Below are 22,915 nucleotides of genomic sequence, written 5' to 3'. Positions count from 1 at the left end.
CATCACAGAGAGGAGCGCCTGCCATGGTGTACTCTACGACGAACCTGGGTACACGAATGGCAAAACGTTATGTTTTCGGATGTATCCGGGTTCCGTTTACAGCATCGTGATGGTCGCATCTGTGTTTGGCGACATCACGGTGATCGCACATTGGAAGCGTGTATTCGTCATCGCCATACTGGCGTATCACCCGGCGTAATGGTATGGGGTGCCATCAGTTACACGTATCGGTCACCTCTTGTTGACAGCACTTTGAACAGTGGACGTTACATTTGAGATGTGTTACGACCCGTCGCTCGACCCTTCATTCGATCCCTGCGAAACCCTACATTTCAGTAGGATAATGCACGACCACATGTTGCACGTCCTGTTCGGGCGTTTCTGGATACAGAAAATGTTCGACTGCTGCCCTGGCCAGCACATTCTCTAGATCTCTCACCAACTGAAAACGTCTGGTCAATGGTGGCCGAGCAACTGGCTCGTCACAATACGCCAGTCACTACTCTTGATGAACTGTGGTATCGTGTTGAAGCTGCAGGGACAGCTGTACCTGTACACGCCATCCGAGCTCTGTTTGACTCAATGCCCAGGCGTATGAAGGCAGTTATTACGGCCATAGGAGGTTGTTCTGAGTACTGATTTCTCAGGATCTATGCACCAAAATTGCGTGAAAATGTAATCACATCTCAGTTCTAGTATAATATATTTGTCCAATTAATACCCGCTCATCATCTGCATTTCTTCTTAGTGTAGCAATTTTAATGGCCAGTGGTGTATTCCGTCTAGGCGCTTACTGGGTTCACCGTGCCGGTGGCTTGGGTGTTCCATGTTTTACGGAAATAAAGATGGTTCCGATTTCTTTGAGACTTAAATTATTTCCTGTGTCAACACCTCAATTTGAAACTAAGACGAACACAATTAGTCGCCCACATTTTAGATTTTCCGGTGTGATGCTAGTAGCAGAATTTTAATAGTCAGGTTTCTTGGGCAAAACTAGAAGAAACGCTTGTTGTTACAGGTGAGGACAATTTATCTGGTATTATATATAGACATGTGTTCTGAATATTCATGAGAGCATTCCTTTAACTGCGGCTGTGCCCCTAGAGGCTTACAGGCAGCGAGGGCAAACAAAGTGGCACCACTGGAGGGACGCCGCTGTGCGGGCGCCGCCCCCGCTGCAGTAGCGCTCCCCCACAGGCCGCGACCCGTCTACCTGGTGACGCCAGCGTGGGTCAGCTTAATCTCGCGTCTCAAGTACTGAATGATAGCGTGTCAGGGCGGAGATCAAAAAGTTAAGAACCGTCAGTCATCGTACTGATCGATTTTATATCTTGTTTACTCTGTTTGATCGTCACAGGTACTCCAGAAATGTGACACATATTTCATCACACAGTGCAATACGAGGCGTTGACCTGGACCCAAGGTGCGGCTGCTTGCAGAGCGATGTTGTGGGGGGATGCTTCTGGCGGCAAGAAAGTACTGAGTAGAAAACATGAGCGAACCTGAGAGCGAGTAGAATGGTAGAGACAGTTATAAAATAAATAAAATAAATAATAGTGTTTAAATATTAATTATTGTATATGCATTTGCGGACGATTGGATCTGAGACAGCCCCATAAGAAAGAGTCGCAATGGCGATAAATCTGGCGAGCGTGCTGGCCCCCGAAAGAGATGGGGAGAAGGGGCAAGTGTTCCCTCAACACGGCCATCTAGGTTCGCGCCGTGTCAGCTGTGGCGCCACCTTGTTGGAACCAGACGTCACCCACATCCGTTTCTTCACGTTCTGTAAGAATAAAGTGTTCGAATATCTGAACACACAGCTCAAAAGTGACCTTCATTGCCTTATCGTTCTCTTCGAAAAACCGTGGGCCAGTAATGCCAACTTTAGACAGTGCCCACAAAACAGTCACACGTTCTGTACGCAGGGGCCGCTCGTGAAGTTCTCGGGGCTCGTGCCACTCCAATACCGCATATTTTGTTTATTCACGCAGCCAGACAAATTAAAATGTGCCTCGTCGCTGGAGAACGCTAAGGCGTCACGAGGCAGCTCGTCGAATCGAGACTTCTCACGCATCACGTGGATGAAGTGAGTGCACCACTGACAGTTTATACGGGTGAAATTTCAACTCTTCCTGAAGAATTCGTCTGTGCGTTCAGAAATTGCGAGGGCGGCAGCGTCTCTGCGTGCAGATCGCTTGGGGGAATTCAAAATCGATATGCTCGCCCTCTCGATGTTTTCAGGCGTTCTGCTGGTTATTAAGGTCCTGGTTTCTTTATCTGCACTCTTCCAGTATCCGTGTAGGTGTCTACCAACATAACAACTGATTTACCATCACGCGCCTGCAGGCGCGATGTGGAACTGTTTCCTGAATGCACGCTGAGTCCTGATGACCGAACGTCCATTCGACAAGTAGGCCGCCACGGCCTGCATGATCGCCGCTGCCTTTCCCACTGCGTGGTCGCTACCAAACTAACCTTTAAAAAACCCAAAGTCTCGCACTTTTGACTGCTCTGAAACCCACGCAACAGTGAGTAACAGGGGCTGTGTGCCGCGCGTTTCAAATAAGGGAGTTCCCGCGCCGCAACCGCACCCTGTACAACCAAACAGCCGCGATTATCGAAATTATTCGCACTCGGCGTTCGCCCACCGAAATAGTTCGATTCTTCGGCTACGCGATACCAACTGCCGTGGCCGAGAATAATGCCCCGGAAGAGTCTGGGGGAGGTTCCGCTAAACCGGCGAGGAAACCCCTTCCGAGCAAACGCGTGTCACGAATAGCGGCAGCCATCGAAAAGGCTCAGGCGCCGATTCCGGAGGAAAGTGGCTGTCGCTGGGGAAACTGGCGTCAGTGCTGAATGTAAACGAGCGAACAGAGCGTCGGACGGCAGAGGAGAACGTCATTCGAGCCATTTAGTCCAGAAGCGGCTCTCGGATACTGTTGACGTGTTCCGGTGAAAGGAGTTCGAACTGGAACCCCCTCGGCTAACACGTCTGGAGAGTGTTCGAAAGAGTTGCCAGTAAGACGAGGTACCCGAGTTTCGCACCTTTTCGCACCTCTGTCCAAGCAGCATTCGCTCGTATGTCGCTGTTTCAAGATTGCGTGCGATCGCTTCAGGACAAGATTGGAGGCTGTCACTGCGGCTGAAGGGCTAACGTCGAGCAATGTTACTCTTGAAATATACCACTACTTATACGTAAAGGACCTTCATTTTCATTTGTAATTTCCTTTAGTCAATTTGCTTTTTTAAAAAAAGTTTGATTTTTTCGGATCTAAGCGCCTAACATCCACACTCTCAGTCGGCTCTTCCTTGATTGTGACAGTATTAGAGCAACAGGTTTTCGTTTTTCAACTTACATTCACTAATTTGACTGGTGACTCTATATACGCTACTATCAGTACTGTTACCACAGAAAACTACAGTTACAAATACAAAAATTCCCTGTTACATCTACCACTACAGCTACATTTCTTCTTCTTACTCCTCGTTTCACACAGTGGACCTGTCGGCCTGTCCTGTCCTCATTTCCATCTTTTAACTGGCCTTCCTACGTCCGCCTTTCCTCTGGCTTTGCACTGCAAGGCCATATTTTCATCCCTTCTCTCTCTCATTCGTTCAGTTATTCCTCCCAGTTTTGAGCGTACTTTTATGCTTTGCTTTTTATTGTAAAATTTTTGGGCAACGGCCTCGCCGCAGTGGATACGCCGGTTGCCGTGAGATCACCGAAGTTAAGCGCTGTTGGGCGTGGACGGCATTTGGATGGGTGACCATCCATCCGCCATGCGCTGTTGCCATTTTTCGGGGTGCACTCAGCCTCGTGATGCTAATTGAGGAGCTACTCGACCGAATAGTAGCTGCTTCGGTCAAGAATACCATCGTAACGACTGGGTGAGCGGCCTGCTGACCCTATGCCCCTCCTATCCGCATACTCCTCTCAGGATGACACGGCGGTCGGGTGGTCCCGGTAGGCCACTCGTGGCCTGAAGACGGAGTGCTTTTTTTATAAAATATTTAGGATCCATTGCCAACTTAATGCATTCTTTGACTGCTTGTAAGAAATTCACTTCGGCCACTTTAACGTGGTTAGAATCTTTTCTCTGCAGAGCCCAGGATCCGCTGCCATACTGTGGAAGAGATGCACCTGTCCCATTATAGAATTTCATTTTCGAGCTTCCACTCGTGGTTTCCAATTTTCTGCTTACAGTGCCACTTACAATCTGACACCTCTGAAGTTTACTGCATACATCCTTATCTTCGTTACAGGTATAGCTCCCTAGAAAACTAAACTGCTGAACTTCCTAAGATTTTCTTGGTATTTACCATTCAATGGGATTTTTGTTATATATATATATATATATTGCTATCTTAAAATTATAATTCATTAAAACTAAGTTTAAAAGGTAGATTGCTTCTGGTACGCATTTTATTAAGGTTAGAAGCTCCTCTTGAAAGTGAGCAGCGGCAATAACATAACACCTCTCATTAAGAATGGAGTCAGAAATTTCTGCTCAGAACACATTTCGCCAATTTTTCTGTAAGTGCAGGTGAAGTGAATTAGTGAACGAAAATTGTTCGAAAAACAATGCACTGAGTAGCTGCTGATCGAGACACCGACCAGACACGCAACAGGACGAATATTACCTCTACCCACGAAATACGCCTTAAACTTCCTTCGTACCTAGATTGCAGATGACATGCTGTCCAAAAATGATGGAAAAGATCACGAAAACCGGTGTATAACAACGCAGTTGATTTACCGATGTAATTTTAAGGTGTGCGTGTCAACAAAACAAAGCAAATTGCACATACCGCAATTCTTACGTCTACAACAGTTAAATTATTATACATTTCACATTGTAATTTACAGAAATAAGAAATTTTAACCACAGAAGATGACACGTAGGTGTCGAAACATGTCTGGTTAAATACGAAAATAAACTAATTGTGTTTGCATAAGGCTGATTTTCAAAACAACCGAATTTGCTTCTCGCAGTTTGTCTTCAGAATTTAGCATTAGTGCCCTGTTGACAGCGGTGCACCGATAACCCAAAACATTATGACCACCGACCACCGTGACGTTGCATCCAGCCAGATTCGGACGGGGGATCACCCTAGCGAAGGTGCGGGCTTCGAATGGGGAAATCCATTAACATAACAGATTACGAATACCGTGAAAATGGCGAAGCTGGTCGAATGTTCACGTGCTACTGCCGTGAGCACGTACAGGAAGAGGCGGAACGACAGTCAAACTGCTACTAGGCGCTAAATGGCTGGACGTCCACGACTCTTCACAGAATGTGGGGTTGGGAGGCGTGTCTGCTGTGTGAGGTGGGGCCAGTGATGGTGAGTGGCGCCTCTGCCGAAACAACACAGTGCCGGTGTTTCGGAGCACACCGTTCACCGCCCACTGTGGAACGTGGAGGTCTGCAGCAGACCACCGCTACGTGTGCGCGTGTCGAGACAGCGACGTCGTCATTTACGGCTGCAGTGGGCACCAGACCATCGCTATTCGACCGTCGATCAATGGGAAAGTGTCGGCTCCTGGGGTGGGTGAGATTTCTGCTACACCAGGTCGACGGCCGTCTCCACAAACGCCGCCAGGGAGGCGAGCGGCGCCTCGAGGCGTGCAGCGCCCCACAGACGCCGGCTGGCGGCAGCAGTGTTGTGCTGTGGCAGGCATTGTCCTGTGCTCGCATGGGACCTGCGGTAGCAATGGAAGACACGCTGGCGGCTGCTAACCACCTGCATCCCTCCGAGCTCGGTGTCTCCCCTGCCGGCGATGTCATCTTTCAGCAGTACAACTGTCAATGCCTCGGAGTCAGACCCGTCCTACAGTGGTTTGATGAGCATTTCAGTGAACTCACGTTGACGTCTCGGCTACCAGATTCTCCTGACGTAAAAGCTGTGGAACTCATGTGTATTGCTGTCGGGCACATTCACCGCGTACTCAATTCAGCGACCCCACATTAACGCGAATTACGCAGCCTGTGCGTAGATATCTAATGCCGTACCTCCGAAAACCTACCGACTATCGGATTCCTGATACGCAGAATCTGTGGTGTCACCGCCAGACACCACACTTGCTAGGTGGTAGCTTTAAATCGGCCGCGGTCCATTAGTACATGTCGGACCCGCGTCTCGCCACTGTCAGTAACTGCAGACCGAGCGCCACCACACGGCAGGTCTAGAGACACTTACTTGCACTCGCCCCAGTTGTACGGACGACTTTGCTAGCGACTACAATGACGAAGCCTTTCTCTCATTTGCCGAGAGACAGTAGAATAGCCTTCAGCTAAGTCCATGGCTACGACCTAGCAAGGCGCCATTAACCATTTCTAGAGAGAGTCTCACTTGTATCATCAAGAATGCTGTATACAAATGATGGATTAAAGTTAAGTATTCCAACAGCTATGTACTTTTCTTTATAGCATTCATTACGTATCCTGTTTCAGACTTAACGCAAGCCTGCGTGAGTTGACGCGTGCATTTCGGCCTCCTCTATAAATTAGTGTACGTTGTGTTGGCTAATCTGCCGACACAACAGAATCAGTGATGTATCTCGTTCCAAAGACGGACAAACAAGCTGTCAAGCAGGTAGTCATAATGCTTTAGCTCATCAGTGTATAGTACGATAACACTAAATCCTGTTTATTTGGATACGTTTCGGTGCTCTTTCTTTCCATTTTCGAATGGCCTCGTCTGTATAAACATTAAAAAGAGTAGGCAACGATATGAATTCTTGTCTTGACCCTTGTTTTATTAAAACCTTTTACCCTCTTTAATTCGCGGCGTCAAGAACAATGTAAGTTCCACTACGCAGACACTTGATGCAGTTTATTAAATGATTTGGGTATCCACGTTCTGCAATAATTTTCCACTTACTCTACACATCAATGTGTCAAATGATTTTTCAAAATCTATGAAATCTGGGTAAGTTGGTAAATTAAATTACCTTCTTTGTATTATTTCTTGCACTGTAAATAAATTATTGCTACATTACCTTACACTTATGAAGGCTCTATAAACAACAGATCTCTCATATTCTTTAATCAGTTATTTAATACAGCTAAATATATTTTGTAGGCAATGTTTAACAATATGAAACTTTCGTAATTTGAAGTTTTCCTGAGATCGCCCCCCCCCCCCTTTTTTTAACACTGGAGACATTTTCTGCTGTATAACTATGTTCTGGAATTCTAGCTTTCAGTTAGCGGGTATTGATCGGATGTATAAATAAAACAAAATCAGTAATCAAACACGTATGATCTGTTCTATATTTATCCCATCAAGTCCTGGACATTTTTTGCATTTTTGTCTTCTTCTTCTTCTTCTTGTGGATTATCTTTGGCTGGCGCCGCATCTTCGCCCTTCTGTCTTCAGTTTCCTCAACGTTCATATTCCGTGTTTCCATTGCCTCCTTTCACATCATTTTGCCATTTGCGTTGTGAGCGACCTCTTTCCTTCCACTGGGATTATTTCCACCGCGGTATGCTATTCGGTATAACTGCTAAGTTCCACTAAGTTCATCCTATCCTCACGGCCAAACAACATAAGCTGTTTCTGTTCGACGTCGTCACAGATATCCCCATCCATTTCCACCATTTGTCGGATAGCGTCATTTCTTATTCTATACATCCTAGTACAGCTTGAGCTTCGCCTTAAACAATCCATCTCAAGGCTGCTACATTTTGCACTGCAGGTTTATACATTCTCTTCTGATCTTTTTCTTTCTCAGAACAGAGTTAATTGCTCTTCTTACAGCTCCTTCATTATTAAACCTACTTGTGATTTCATCATTACTTGCGCTCTGTTCATTAAATAATACCACATTTTGCCTTTTCCATAGCGCCAATCACTTTTTCATCTACCTCCAAATTATTTTCTTTTCCGTTCCAACGGGCAACTACTCACACTTCTTCATGTTCACCTTCAGGCACTGAGCGAGGTGGTGCAGTGTTTAGCACCCTGGACTCGCATTCGGGAGGATGACGGTTCAATCCCGTGTCCAGCCATCCCGATTTAGGTTTTCCTTGATCTCCTTAAATCACTTCAGGTAAATGCTGGGATGGTTCCTGTGAAAGGGCACGGCCGACTTCCTTCTCCATCCTTCCCTAATCTGATGGGACCGATATACCTCATACCCTATTCTGCTAGTACAATCCTACTCTATTTCTTTTAGTTTTCCCACAATTTTCTTTTTCAGTAAAATATTCTGTATCTTCTAGGGTTATTAAATCAGTGTTAACATAATCAGTTATATTTTCATAATGATTACTTGCCCATGTATTATGCTACAGATTCTTGTGATTTTCTATCCATTATTCCTGACATATTACATTTATTTGTTGTACATCGTATCTGTTTTAGTCTCTTAACACTATTAAAGCAAAGTGCTATCTGTCATAAACATCACGTTATGTCTCTGTTACAAATGTAACAACCATGATGGGCCTTTCTTGTTAGTGATTCTGCTTTCTTCTCATCGGTCTATATCTTTCGCTTGCTTGATCACTGCAGCAAACACTCATATAGTCTTTGTTTCTCTTAAACTATTTCTTTAATTTTTTCATTCCAAATTACAATTCTTTTCTCCTTTCGCCATTTAGTTTACTTACTTACTGCTTCAACTGCTGTCTTATTTATGCAGTATTTGATGTTCCCGATTCCATCATTTTGTGTAGGTGAATGCACTAAATAATAATGCAATCTTTGGTGGCAGAGATCTGAAGCTGAAGGATCTTTTAAAAACTGTAATGTAAAATTGATTAATTTTTCTTTATCTGTAGGGGATGAGCCCACGAGTCTCCTTCACTATATTAGAAATGCTGTTTTGGCCATAACAAAAAATCGTCTCTGAAAATATCGCACTGCGTGAAAATTTTAATGTGTTACACTAAGGAAAGAAACAATTCATTTACTAAAATATATAACTCATTTAGCTCATGTGTTGGGCCAAGTGTTTTTATGAATAGTTTTCTTTCGGAAGAACGTTTTAGTTACTATGAAGTTAGTGTATGTAAAAAAACTTCTTCTCTCATTACCATTTGAATTTAGAGTATATCCTCCGTATCTCCCCACCACGCCTTTAATCCTGTTATTACCCACTCAGACATTCCAACCCTCACATACATAAATCAAGTATGGTTCGTTTACTTCCGCACACACAAGCAGGAGCTTTTCGTAAACATTATCTGAGTCCTATACTCATCTCTTTTCAGACCAATGATCTCCAGTCACAGGTAGGTGACCTCGCTCTGTTTTCGACCTTAAAAGCGTTAATCACTCATTATGAAAAGTGCAGGGTGTAATTCTCTCCTTCCACTCTGAATTAGTTACCATGGCTATGCCCATCTGCTCATTAATCAGTTTCTCAACGACTCTGTATAAAAACGTATAATGATGTAAATCTGTTGTTTCTCTTAATTTACTGGTTATAAACTGCAGATTGAAACTAAAGAAATTGAAAAAGGTAGGAAATTAAGGAGATGGGACTTTGATAAGTTGAAAGAACTAGAAGTTATTGAGAATTTTTGTGAGAGCAATAGGCATCGATTGACTGAAACAAGGGAAAGGAGTACAGTAGACGACGATTGGGTAGCTCTGAGATATGAAATAGTGAAGGCAGCAGAGGGTCATATAGATAAACAGAAAAGGGTTAGGAGAAATCCTTATATATTACGGGATATAATGAATTTAATTGACGAAAGGAGAAAATATAACAATGGAGCAAATGAGGCATGTGGAAACGACTACAAACATCTAAAAAATGAGACTGACTGTAAGTGCAAAATGGCTAACCATGGATGGCTAAAGGACAAATGTAAGTATGTAGACCCATATATAACTATGGGAAAGGTAGACACCGCGTACAGGAAAACTAGAGAGATATTTGGAGAAAAGAAGAGAGGCTGTATGGATATCAAGAGTTCAGAAGGAAAACCAGTAACAAGCAAAGAAGAGAAAGCTGACATTTGGAAGGAGTATAGAGGGTCTTTGCAGGGAAACTAGCTTGAAAGATGTAAATGAATGTCAGATAGAGGATACGATACCGCGAGAAGAATTTGACAATAATCCGTACGGAATTTCCTCAGAGCTAGTGATACTTCCGGGAAAGCCAGGCATGAGAAAAACAAAACTCTTCCATCTGGTGTGCAAGATGCATGAGATAGGCGAAATACCCCCAGACTTCAAGAAGACCACAGACAACATTAATGGCTGCAAATGATCTCCAGGCAGAATAAAATAACTATTTCAAGTCAGTGATCGGTTCAGCTGGACTAAAAGGCCCAGTCTGCTCTATGTAAACACAGACCGCACCACTGTGGAGCCGCCGCCAGCTAGCACAGTGTCTTGTTGACAAGTTGGTCTATGGCTTTATGGTATCTGCGCCACACTCAGGACTTACCATCAGCTCTTGCCAATTGAAATCCGTACTCATCTGGCCAGGATATGGTTTCCCAGTCGTCTAGGCTTCAGCCGGTCTGGTCAGGAACCCAGGAGAGGCGCTGCAGGCGACGTCGTGCTGCTGGCAAAGGCAGTCCGACCGGCCGTCTGCTGCCACAGCCCATCAACACCGAATTTCGCCTCACCGTCCGAACAGATGCGTTCGCCGTACGTGACACACTGATTTCTGTGGTTATTTCATGCACTGTAGCTTGTCTGTCAACACTGACAACTCTACACAAACGTGTAGGCCTTTGGCCACTGCGTCCTCCGTGCTGAGAGGCAGTGCCCGAAATTTGGTATTCTCGGGACACTTTTGACGCTGTGGGTGTTGGGATATTGAATTCCCTAATGATTTCGGGCGTGGATTCTGTAGCTCTAACTATCATCTGCGGTCAGAGTCCGTTAATTTCCCACAGACGGTTATAATCACGTCGGAATCCTTTTCACACGAATGAGTACAAATGACAGCTACGGCAGCTGTACCTCGTATATGCGATCCTATCGACATCTGTTTAGGTACATGCCGCAATACCATCACTTCTGTCACCTCTTAAAGAGTAGATTATGACAAAACTTTAAATTTCTATATACGGCGAATAATTGTGCGAAATATTGAAAATGAAATTTTTGTTGCCACTGGAGTCCGCTATGTAGAGAACCTGGAAGTGGTACAGTGTTCTGGGATAGCGGTATGATAATGTATGCAACTGTAATCGTAATCAGAAAAATAAAAATTTTTCCTAAAGTAAATGTCTGATACCACAGTACAAGTTTTACAGGCTTGTGTGTCGATAGTAATGCTTGTGGAGTCAAAGCATTCATCTGACTTGACAAGGAAGAGTAGTAGACAATTCAAACTTCCCAAATTAGAAAAAAAAAAGAGAGAAGGTGTTGGGAAATGAAATGAGGAATTCCATTTCGCTAGTAAAGCACGCTAACCTGGCAGCGGCGAATTATACTCCAACAGCTGACACAAGCTGCAAAACAGGAAGAGCAGAAGGACAGGGTCGCACAGATACGATGCACGAGGAGTGGGGGAGAGATGGTATCGGCGGTGGACAAGCGCGCAGTTCACAGGGACCGCTTTGTGGCATCTGGCGGCGCAATTACAAAGGAGCAGGACCGCCGGGGGCGACAGACAGTGCAGGGTCGCAGCACTGCGACCGGGACAGCGCAGAACGGAGGTGGAGGCGGAGGCAGAGGCAGGCGTAGAGAGGTAGAGAGACGCGCCGGCTCCAAGCATGGGGCCCGGAGCGCTGCTGATGTTGGCGGCGGCGGCGGCGGTGGCGGGCATCACCAGCGCCAACATCGCCCTCGCCGTGAGTACCCACCCTGCGTCAGCCGCTCAAACGACGGCGTTTTTCCCCGTGGAATTTCAGACGACCTCCCCCTCTTACGGCTCATCATTGCAGTTCTACGTGACTACCACTACTGGAGCTTTTCCAAACCGTGATGAGTCTCACATGCAGGTGGGAGGAGGTTGGGGACGCACCCTCCCCCTCCATTCCCCCCCCCCGAAAAAGTTTGGGCTTAAACTGAGTACAATGGAAAGCCGATTGGGGACGCACCCTCCCCCTCCATCCCCCCCCCGAAAAAGTTTGGGCTTAAACTGAGTACAATGGAAAGCCGAAGAAACTAATACACCTGCCTAATATCGTGCACGGCTCCTACCAGCACGCAGAAGTGTTGCAACACGACGTGGCATGGACTCTATTAGCGCCTGAAGTAGTGCTGGAGGGAATTGACACCACGAATCCTGCAGGGCTGCCCAAAAATCCGTAACAGTATGAGGGGGTGGAGATCTCTTCTGAACAGCACATTGCAAGATATCCCAGATATGGTCATAATGATCATGTCTGGGGAGTTCGGTGGCCAGCGGAAGTGTTTAAATTCAGAAGAGTGTTCCTGGAGATACACTGTAGGAATTCTGGACGTAGGGGGTGTCGCATTGTCCTGCTGGAATTGCTCAAGTCGGTCGGAATGCACAATGGACGTGAATGGATGCAGGTGATCAGATAGGATACTTACGTACTTGTCACGTATCAGGGGTCCAATATCACTCCAATTGTACACAGCTCACACAATTACAGAGCCTCCACCAGCTTGAACAGTCCCCTGCTGACATGCAGGGCCCACAGTGAAACGTCCCCTTAGAACAACTGACACACAATATTTTTAGCGCAACGCAATCTGACTTTCAAAAATCCCTACAAAAGAATGGCCCTGACTAACATTAACCTATACCTTTCACAAATCACTTACCTCACAAAAATCTTCGTTACTCGAACTACTGCAATACAGCGAGCGCCACTATTGCCAGCTAAATAAAAGATTCAAACTACAGAAGGCACTAACTACTGATAGGGATAGTTAGCAAATGAAAGATATTAATAGAGAACAAACAATGTATTTACCTTAATAGTCATAATATATATAGCAGTTCATGACAAATTACAAAACTCCGCCATCTCTCTTCTTACATCCACCACTGCTGGCGGCTCACCTCCCACTGCGCAACGCTACGCGCTGTTCACATCCAGCTGCCGCTGCCCAACACTACAATGGCAGACAACAATGCAAACTAGCCACAGACTGCACACAGCACAGCCAGTGATTTTCATACAGAGCGCTACGTGGCATTACCAATATATAAATCTAAACAGCCTAGTTACAACAGATTCTTGAGGTTGTCTCCATACCTGTGCACGTCTATCCGCTCGATACAATTTGAAACGAGACACTTGCAACCTCTCAGCATGTTTCCACTCATCAACAGTCCAGTCTCGGTGATGATGGGCCCAGGCGAGATGTAAAGCTTTGCAGCCATCGAGTGTACACGATGTTTCGTTCAATGGTTCGCACGATGACGTTGACGGCCCAGCACTGAAATGTGCAGCATTTTGCGGAAGGGTTATACTTCTGTCACGCTGAACGATTCTCTTCAGTCATCTTTGGTCCCATTCCTGCAGCATCTTTTCCTGGTCACAACAATGGCGGAGTTTAGATGTTTTACTGCAATTCCGATATTCACTGTACACTCGTGAAATGGTCGTACGGGAAAATCCCTACTTCATCGTTATCTCTGAGGCGCTGTGTCCCATCGCTCGTGCGCCGACTACAACGTCACGTTCAAACTCACTTAAATCTTCATAGCCTGCTCTGTAGCAGCAGTAACTCTAACAACCGCGCCAGACACTTGTTTTTGCAGCGACCGCAGCGCCTTATTCTGCCTGTTTACAAATCTCTGTATTCGAATACGCATGCCTACACCAGTTTCTTTGGTGCTTCAGTGTACTTTCTTAATATTATTCAATCTTGATTATGACTGAAAGTGAAAAGAGTTTCAGGGGTAAAGAAGTTGATGAAGAACAGCAGATTCACCAACCTATATGAGGCTAAAACTCTTGTGAAGCAGAGTAGATGGTGGACAGTTTCATCACTAAATCTGTATTCACGCAAGGTTTTCCGTGTAGTTGGAAACAAATAAATCATCTGAGGATACGTTTCAGATAACTATCTTCCTGTCTCGAGTCTCAGTGCCATACTTAGACATACAAGGCTGCATCTCGGCCATTTCCGAACAGGAAATAATAGACTCAAGGTCTTTCGAACCTTTGTTCGAAAACTCGTATAAAGTAAATAGTTGCCTTTCGTGTAGAAAACAAAATAGTGACTGATTTCAGCAGGAACGGTCAGGTGGAGTGGAGTAGACCTATAAAAGCGAGCATGGTCTTAAAGCCCCTGTCCAATCATGTCAAAGTAAGCAGCTCCAACCACATAAAAAGTTAAGACATTCTCTCGGAGTCACTTAACTAGCTATTATTCATCGACCAACTTGTAAGACAACTTTCGATCCAATTTGTTTGTTATAGTGTGGGTGTGTCATCAGTGAAGAAGGAAGTGCGGTAAACCAGCGCTTCATTATCTTGTATCCTTACTTCAACTGTACTGCAGATACAAAGAAGGTCACCATAGCATCTCAAATCACTGGAATTAATGCGAGTGATGCGAATCATTTAGTTCGTAATTTCAATTTTTAAAAACAGAAATGTCATTAAGCATCTCATCCACGCCATAATAATTTCTAAGCAAGACAAATTTATTTAACGAGTTGTAAAGATGCCTCTCTTCGATAGCCGACAAAAAAGTCGTTTTCAAGTAAATATATCTGAAATTCTAAGTCACAGCGATCGGCGTTTGATCACTCGTTATTCCTAAGCACAACATTGGACAGAATTCGTGTCCATCAATTCGATATAAAAACAAATAAACAAGACTACCTCCACACCGCTGATCTTATTTCGTGTTTCTGCTGTCTAGATAGACTACATCAAATAATTAAATGACAACCTTACTAGGGAAAAGTAAGACCTAAATAAGGGATAAGGTAGATAAATTAATAGTAAACGTCGAAGGTGCCGACTCATGTAAGTGGTAACGCGCACTAACAAGGCAGTCCCGGAAAAATTGTATAAAAAGGCACAGCGAAGGGAGTACTATGTGAGACTGATACTTCAGTAACACTGCTGTAAATTAAACAAATATTCATCTAGTTTGTGCTGTTAACACGTTCACGGATCATTTAATGCGAATGAAAACAGAGAGTCGATTCTTGTCGACCTGACCGATCTATTGAAAGGTTTAATCGAGACTGTATTTATATTATAACGTAAAAAGTCACCGTAGGTAAAATTAGCTTTCCAATTTCGGCCCCTGCCCGGAAAAATAGTTTTGCGTGCAAACCTCCCTGTGGTCTGCAAAAATGGCGCTAAGCACTATGGGACTTAACGTCTCAGGTTATCAGTCCCCTAGACTTAGAACTACGTAAGCTTAACTAACCTAAGGACATCACACACATCGATGTACGAGGCAGGATTCGAACCTGCGACCGTAGCAGCCGCGTGGTTCTGTGTTTTGCACTTCAAAAAAGTTATTGACTTACCATACACCTCATGGAATCACTTGTTCATGCGTGTAGGCCGGTCAAAAACAGGTAACCCTTAATTGCTGCAATCGGAAGTGTGACCTGTACCAGACACGGCATTAAATAAGAGAAGAAGGGGTGAGATCGACTGAGAACTATACTATGGGCGTGAGTCGGCGTCGGTCTGAGGTGCCTGTTTGTCTGCCTCCTTAGGAAAGCACATCGCATTGTAATAAAGATTTTCATCAGCATTTCGTAACTCCCGAATGTTGCACTGCCATAATGCACGCAACATTTCCAAATCCGAAAGGGAGTCGTTTCGTCTGTACCTCTCATCGTAGCAGCAACGCAATTCCGTAGAGAAGCTAGAATGAGATATCCGTAAAGACGGCAAATGGTATTCAAGTGTAGTCGAACTGAGCACAGCCATTTCGATTGCACGTGAGCAAATGTTAAGCTGACTGTTACAGAAACGTGGACGGAGTATAATGGGTCGTTTGTTTCCGTTCGTTCCTCAGATAGGTTCCTTTTCTAAAAATTTAGGAGACGGAGCCATATTAGTTGAAGCTGAAGATTTGTCTTTCTTTCAGTTGCTCGAACCTATCTCAAAGAGTCACACAGTAAACAATTACTGAAAAAACTAAACTCAGTCCGAACAGGCCGTGGAATGCCCTACGATACCGACCGGCCGCCGTGTCATCCTCAGCCTACAGGCGTCACTCGATACGGATATGGAGGGCCGTGTGGTCTGCACACCGCTCTCCAGGCCGTTCGTCAGTTTACGAGACCGGAGCCGCTACTTCTAAATCAAGTAGCTCCTCAGTTTTGCCGCACAAGGGTTGAATGCACTCCGCTTGCCAATAACGTTCGGCAGACCGGATGGTCACCCATCCTAGTGCTATCCCAGCTCGGCAGCACTTAACTTCGATGATCTGACGGGAACAGGTGTTACCACTGCGGCAATGCGGTTGGCTACAAAATTTCTAGGACGAAATGAAAAGTATTTCTTCCAAATTTTGTGTTCAGTTCTGAATATCGGTTGTGGTATTACACGTCACGCATTTTACTCGGTTGACTTCGCCTATTCGCTGGCGTGAGTTGCAATCCTCTCTCTGGTGCGAGAGGGCTCCAGACCGCAGCGTACAAGATGGCGGTGTGTAACATAACTATGTCAGTGCGTGAGGAACAGCGTGCTGTAATCGAGTTTTGGAGTCGAGCAGTCGGTCCACACACGGAGCACCCTCTCCTCCAGCATGACACGAGGGAGCAGCTACGTCTGCGATAGTCCGGCGCCTCGGGCTCTCTGTCATCCACCAGCCTCCACACAGCTCCGAAACGGCCCCATTCGGCTCTCATGCGTTTCCCAAAGTTACGCCGATCTGACGAAACCGGTGGGACTCCCAACAACGCCGAATCGGACCTCTTTTTGCTCGGCGTAGTGCAGAAACCCGGCCTGCTGTGGACTCAAGTCGCTGGAAGTCCCCTGTAGAAAAATTGAGCAACGCTGCCTCTATAGCCGTCCATAAACGCGAAAATGTTCCAGTGCGAGATTCCGTGCACAAACTGCCCTCTAAACTATGTCCCATAAATGTTTGATGGATTCATGTGGGAGGATCTGGGTGGCCAAATCATTCGCTGGAATTGTCCAGAATTTTCTTCACGTCAATGGCAAATAACAGTGGCCTGGTGACATGGCGTATTGCCATCCATAAAAGTCCCATTGTTGTCAGAGAATATGAAGTCAAAGAATGGCTGAAAATGGTCTCCAAGTAGCAGAACGCAGCCATTCCCAGTTAATGATCGGTTCACTTGGATCATAGGACCAAGTCCATTCCATGTAACGACATGCCACGCCATTATGCATCCACTATCAGCCATATATGTATTCCAGTAGGTACAGATCACGTACATTTACTGGCCAAGACGTCAGTATGAGTTCACTGTAATGCCTCTCAAACTACTGTAGCACAATTATGACCCTGCAACACGGACAGTTATCATGCTGAAAGATGCCATCGCCATAGGGGGAGACTTAAAGCATGAAGCGATGCCGGTGGTCCGCAACGGTGTTCACGTAGTTGACTGCCACCATGACGCCTTTGGTTACGACCAGGGATCCCACGGAAGCCCAACTGAATGTACCCGACAGCATAGTTCTGTCCCCACTCGTCTGCATCTCTGGCGCGGTTTCGTGCAGCCATTCGCCTGGATCACGGCATGTAAGCACCCATCCATCGACCTGGTGTAACAAGAAATGCTGTTCAGTCGGCAGGCGACACGATTCTATCGATCCGCAGTGAAAACTCAGTGCTGCTGTGCCCACTTCAGTCGTAACTGACGATGTCGTTGGGTCAACACAGCAACACGTTGGGGTCATGTGACGTGGAGCTCCATGTTCAACAGCGGCCTCTGAAGTGCGCCCCGGAACACCTGTACCGGCACCGGCGCTGTGCTCCGTCGTCAGAGCTGCCACAGATCGCGGCCTATCCTGGATCACACAGTGGGGAATCCTCCGACCTCTACGTTCTGTGATTAGACGTGGTCGTCCGATACCATACAGACTGTGCGTTATTCTACCAGCCCTCAACTACTTCCCATAGGTGCTCACGACATTGGTACCCAAACAGGGGACCAGCTTCGCTGTTTCACAGATTCTCGTTTCAGGCCACAGCGCCACAACAATGCGCCCTTTGTTCAAGTCGCTTATATCAGTGGATCTCGGCATTTGTCGCCCGATCTTCGTTATAATGGCTGCCCATTCGTGTCTCTTCCGTTTACATTCTGTCCTTACTGCGCCACGCGCCCGCAGCCCCACCGGGAGGCGTTCAGTCGGTCTCGCGCTGGCTTTGACTTTGACTGGTACTGGACGACTGGACGACGTCTAATCAAAGAACGTAGAGTTTGGAGGATTCCCCACTGTGTGATCCAGGATAGGCCGCGGACTTTGACTTTTTTGGTTCATCAGTGTATGTCCTCCACACAGTGTTGGACTCGGGCGCTAATGACCGTAGCAGTTTTTCGCCCTAAAACCAAACCGAAACAAAACAAACAGTGTTTCACTGAGGCCGTCATAGATCTGGGGCAGCGAAACCAAATGAAGCCCCCGGCCTGCTTGGAAATGGACGTATTTCTGGTGCGCATTTTCTAAAAAATGAATAAGACAGATGTAATGGCTGACAAAAAAGTAAAGTACTTATATTGTGTTTTCTACGCTCTAGTAGCTGGAATATACATACTTAAACACACAACTGAGAAACACAGAATTTGAAACAGGATATAGCACAGCAACCATATTGTAGAGTGCAAAGCAATTAAAAAGACAACAATAACACAATTAGCTTCTATTTTATATGTCTGGAAACAAACCTTGTACAATTATATCATTTAGTTATGTAGACTTAGTTTAAAATATAAGTTATTGTTAATTTTATTATGGTGCATTCACTGAAGCACCAAAGAAACTGGTATAGGCATGTGTATTCAAATACAGAGATACGTAAACAGGCAGAATACGGCGCTGCGGTCGGCAACTCCTATATTAGACAAGTGTCTGGCGCAGTTGTTAGACCGGTGACTGCTGCTACAGTGGCAGGTTATCAAGGTTCAAGTGTGCTTGAACGAGGTGTTGTAGTCGGCGCTCAAGCGATCAGACACAGCATCTCCGAGTTAGCGATGAAGTGGAGATTTTCGCGGACGACCACTTCACGACTGTATCGTGAGTATCAGTAAGCCAGTAAAACATCAATACGGCCTGAAAAAGAACCTGCAAGAGCAGGACCAACGACGACAGCAGAGAACTGTTCAACCTGACAGAAGTACAACTGTTCTGCAAATTGCTGCAAGTTTCAGTGCTGGGCCATCAACGAGTATCAGCGTGGGATCGATTGAGCGAAAAGTCATCGATATGGGCTCGTGTACCCTTGATGATTGATGAACACAAAGTTTTACGCCTCGCCTGGGCCCATCAACACCGACATTGGATTGTTGATGACTGGAATCATGTTGCCTGGTCGGACAAGTCCCATTTCAAACTGTATCGAGCGCATGGACGTGTACGGGTATGGAGACAACCTCATGAATCCAGGGACGCTCCAAGTTAGCATAGGACTGTTCAAGCTATTGGTGGCTCTTTAGTGGTGTGGGGCGTGTGCAGTTGGAGTGATATGGGACCCTTGATACGTCTAGATGCGACTCTGACAGGTGTCACGTACGTAAGCACCCTGTCTGACCACCTGCATCCATTCATGGCCATTGTGCATTCCGACAGAGTTGCGTAATTCCAGCAGGACAATGCGACACACTATATGTGCAGAGTTGCCGCAGAGTGGCTCCAGGAACACTCTTCTGAGTTTAAAAGCCTCGGCTGGAAATTTGTGGTAAGGTCTTATGGGACCAAACTGCTTAGTCCAACGGTCCCTAAGCTTACACACTACTTAATCTAACTTGAACTAACTTGCGCTAAGGACGACACACACACACACACACCCATACCCGAGGGAGGACTCGAACCTCCAACGAGGTAAGCAGTTCGGACCGTGAGAAGGCGCCTCAGACCGCGCTGCTACCCCGCGCGGCCTTCCGGTGACCACAAAACTCCCAGGACATGAACATCACTGAGCGTATTTGGGATGAGATGCAACGTGCTGTTCATAAGAGATCTCCACCCCGCTCCTACTCTTACGGATTTACGGACAGCCGTGCAGGATTCGTGGTGTCAGTTCCCTCCAGCACACCTTCAGACATTAGTGGAGCCGATGCCACGTCGTGTTGCGGCACTTCTTCGTGCCCGTGAGGGCCCTACACGATGTCAGGCGGATGCAGCAGTTTCTTTGGGTCATCAGTTTATGTTGGTGCCTTTATATCACTGAAATTCTGAATAACTTCATTGACTTCTGTTTCATATGAAACTTTTCTTTCGGTTGATGAAATGGTCAGATTCGCTAGTCGTTCTTGATTCAACGTAGAGCGAAAACAATTTTAATATTAATTTCAGTTTACAAAAAATTCTGAGACATAAATGGTCATCAAGTACTGGATTATTAGTGACGTACAGGGTAAAGAGTCACGGAAATCTCGTCGTACAGACATAGCGTCATCGGAAGCTTCAAGAACGAATTTTGTTTCCGAAAGTTTGGAAAATTTGGCTAATTTCCTTCACGGTCGTATATCGCTGTGACAGTCTTGTACTTTATAGATCGGTCTACGCATTCAAACACTGATCGACGAACTACTTACTGATCGCCAATCTAAAGCCATGAGCTAGTTGAGCAGGTATTGTTTTATTTAGGCTACTATTTCCTCATCGCTGAAGTTAATGTCCATATCATTGCAATTTTTAGTGTCAACCGTAGTTCATGTCATAACTAAATTCTCAATCAGGACTTTTAATTAAGCGACTCCTTGATTGAAAGTCATTTTTGGAGACTGGGCTAAATTTAGCTCCTCCAGTGTAGTGTGCCAACAGATGATGTACTCGTAAATCAGAAAGGTGAAGCCTCATAGAGCTGGGAGGATCGTGCTTGCTGGAGATCTAGCACCAAGCTTTGCCTTCCACGAATCTTTCATGTCTTCCAGAATGTTTTCAATTATTTCGACGTTTTCGTTTACGACTTAAACTGCATTGTAATCAGCACACAGTCATTTTGCCGTTTCTTCTACAAATAATTCCCATGTACATGTGCAAGACGAGAAGGGTTAATATAACTTTTCTACAGTTCCAAAACAGACGACGCTGGAGGGAACACGTGAGAATGCATCAACTCCACAAAGATTCAAGGAATGATTTGAGTTCGGACTGAACAGAACTTTCGGACTAACTTTTAGAATTTTTCTTCTTGTACTCCTCCATGTATACCTGATATTAATGCGATATTCTCATAATCTTGAGCCCTGCACGAAGCATTATCCATCACATCTTTTTCCAGCTGCAGTTGAGTATCTTTTCATATATCTCTGCAGTACTGCCTGACGTAAGGAAACCTAAGGAGAGCCCTCAAACTTCCACTATGCTGTCTTGCATAGTAACGGTACTTACAGTCCAGCTGAGTATATAGTAGAGGTATCAATAAACGTTTCATGTAGAACAACTGCGTCTATCTGACAACTGTTTATCTAGCAGGAACTATTGGTACAACAGTTGTAAACAGTAGTGGATGTGTTGGGAAAGTATCAGAGCTCGAGTTGCTAACAGGAAGCACTGATGCTCAAACGGTAATAGGCACTGAAGTCGGAGATAAGTTCAGCCGAAATCATTGAGCAGGACCTAATCCTGTTACGAAAGGATAGGATAAACATATTTGGCAACAGCGTATTTTTTGCTGTTAAGAGAGCACTGAAGAGCCAAATAAATTGGTTTACTTGCCAAATGTCGTGTAGGACCCCCGCAAGCACGCAGAAGTGCCGTAACACGACGTGGCACCGACTCCATTAATGTCTGAAGTAGTGGTCGAGGGAACTGACACCCTGAATCCTGCAGGTCTGTCCGTAAATCCGTAAGAGTACTAGCGGGGTGGAGATCTCTTCCGAACATCGCGCTGCCAGCCATCCCAGACATGATCAATAATGTTCATGTCTGGGGAGTTTCGTGGCCAGCGGAAGTGTTTAAACTCGGAAGAGTGTTCCTGGAGCCAGTCTATAGCAATTCTGGACGTGTGGGGTGTCGCATTGTCCTGCTTGAATTGCCCAAGTCCGTCGGAAAGCACAATGGACACGAATGGATCCAGGTGATCAGACGCGATGCTGACGTACGTGTCACCTGTCAGAGTCGTATCTAGACGTATCAGGGGTCCCAAATCACTCCAGCTGCACACACCCCACACCATTACAGAGCATCCACCTGCTTGAACAGTCCCCTGCTGACATGCAGCATCCATGGATTCATGAAGGTGTCTGCATACCCGCACACGTCAGCAAAAAATGTTCAGATCTGTGTGAAATGTTATGGGACTTAATTGCTAAGGTCATCAGTCCCTAAGCTTACACACTACTCAACATAAATTATCCTAGGGACAAACACACACACCCATGCCCGAGGGACCAGCTGCGCAGTCCGTGACTGCTGTGCCTAAGACCGCTCGGCTAATCCCGCGCGGCCACACGTCAGCAGCTCGATACAATTTGAAACGAGACTCGTCCAACCAGGCAACATGTTTCCTGTCATCATCAGTCCAATGTCGGTGTCAATGGGCCGAGGCTAGTCGTAAAGCTTGATCAAGGGTACACAAGGGGGGATTCTGCTCCGAAAGCCCATATAGATGATGTTTCGTTGAATGATTCACACTCAGACACTTGTTGATTGCCCAGCATTGAAATCTGCAGCAATCTGCGAAAGGGCTATACATCCGGAATGTTGAACACTTTTCTTCAGTAGTGTTTCGTCCCGTTCTTGCATAATCTTTTTTCCGACCGCAGCCATGTCGGAGATTTGATATTGTACCAGATTCCTGATATGCACGGTACACTCGTGAAATGGTCGTACGGGGAAATTCCCACTTCGTCGCTACCTCGAGATGCTGTGTCCCATCGCTCACGCGCCGAGTATAACAC

General features: G+C 45.8%; 1 protein-coding gene across 1 annotated transcript in view; it reads left to right on the top strand.

Moving 5' to 3' along the window:
• Nucleotides 1–11,585: 11,585 nt before the first annotated feature.
• The window catches only part of LOC124553338, a 102,650-nt gene continuing 91,320 nt past the window's right edge, over nt 11,586–22,915 (top strand). The window contains exon 1 of the mRNA XM_047127214.1: nt 11,586–11,765. Coding sequence (XP_046983170.1) covers nt 11,688–11,765 — 78 coding nt within the window. The 5' untranslated portion in view covers nt 11,586–11,687. The remainder of the gene's footprint in view (nt 11,766–22,915) is intronic.

This window comes from Schistocerca americana, chromosome 11 (genome assembly GCF_021461395.2).
Source record: "Schistocerca americana isolate TAMUIC-IGC-003095 chromosome 11, iqSchAmer2.1, whole genome shotgun sequence".
NCBI lineage: Eukaryota > Metazoa > Arthropoda > Insecta > Orthoptera > Acrididae > Schistocerca > Schistocerca americana.
The sequence above is the reverse complement of the archived record's forward strand: the minus strand, read 5'-3'. Positions and strand labels throughout refer to the sequence as shown.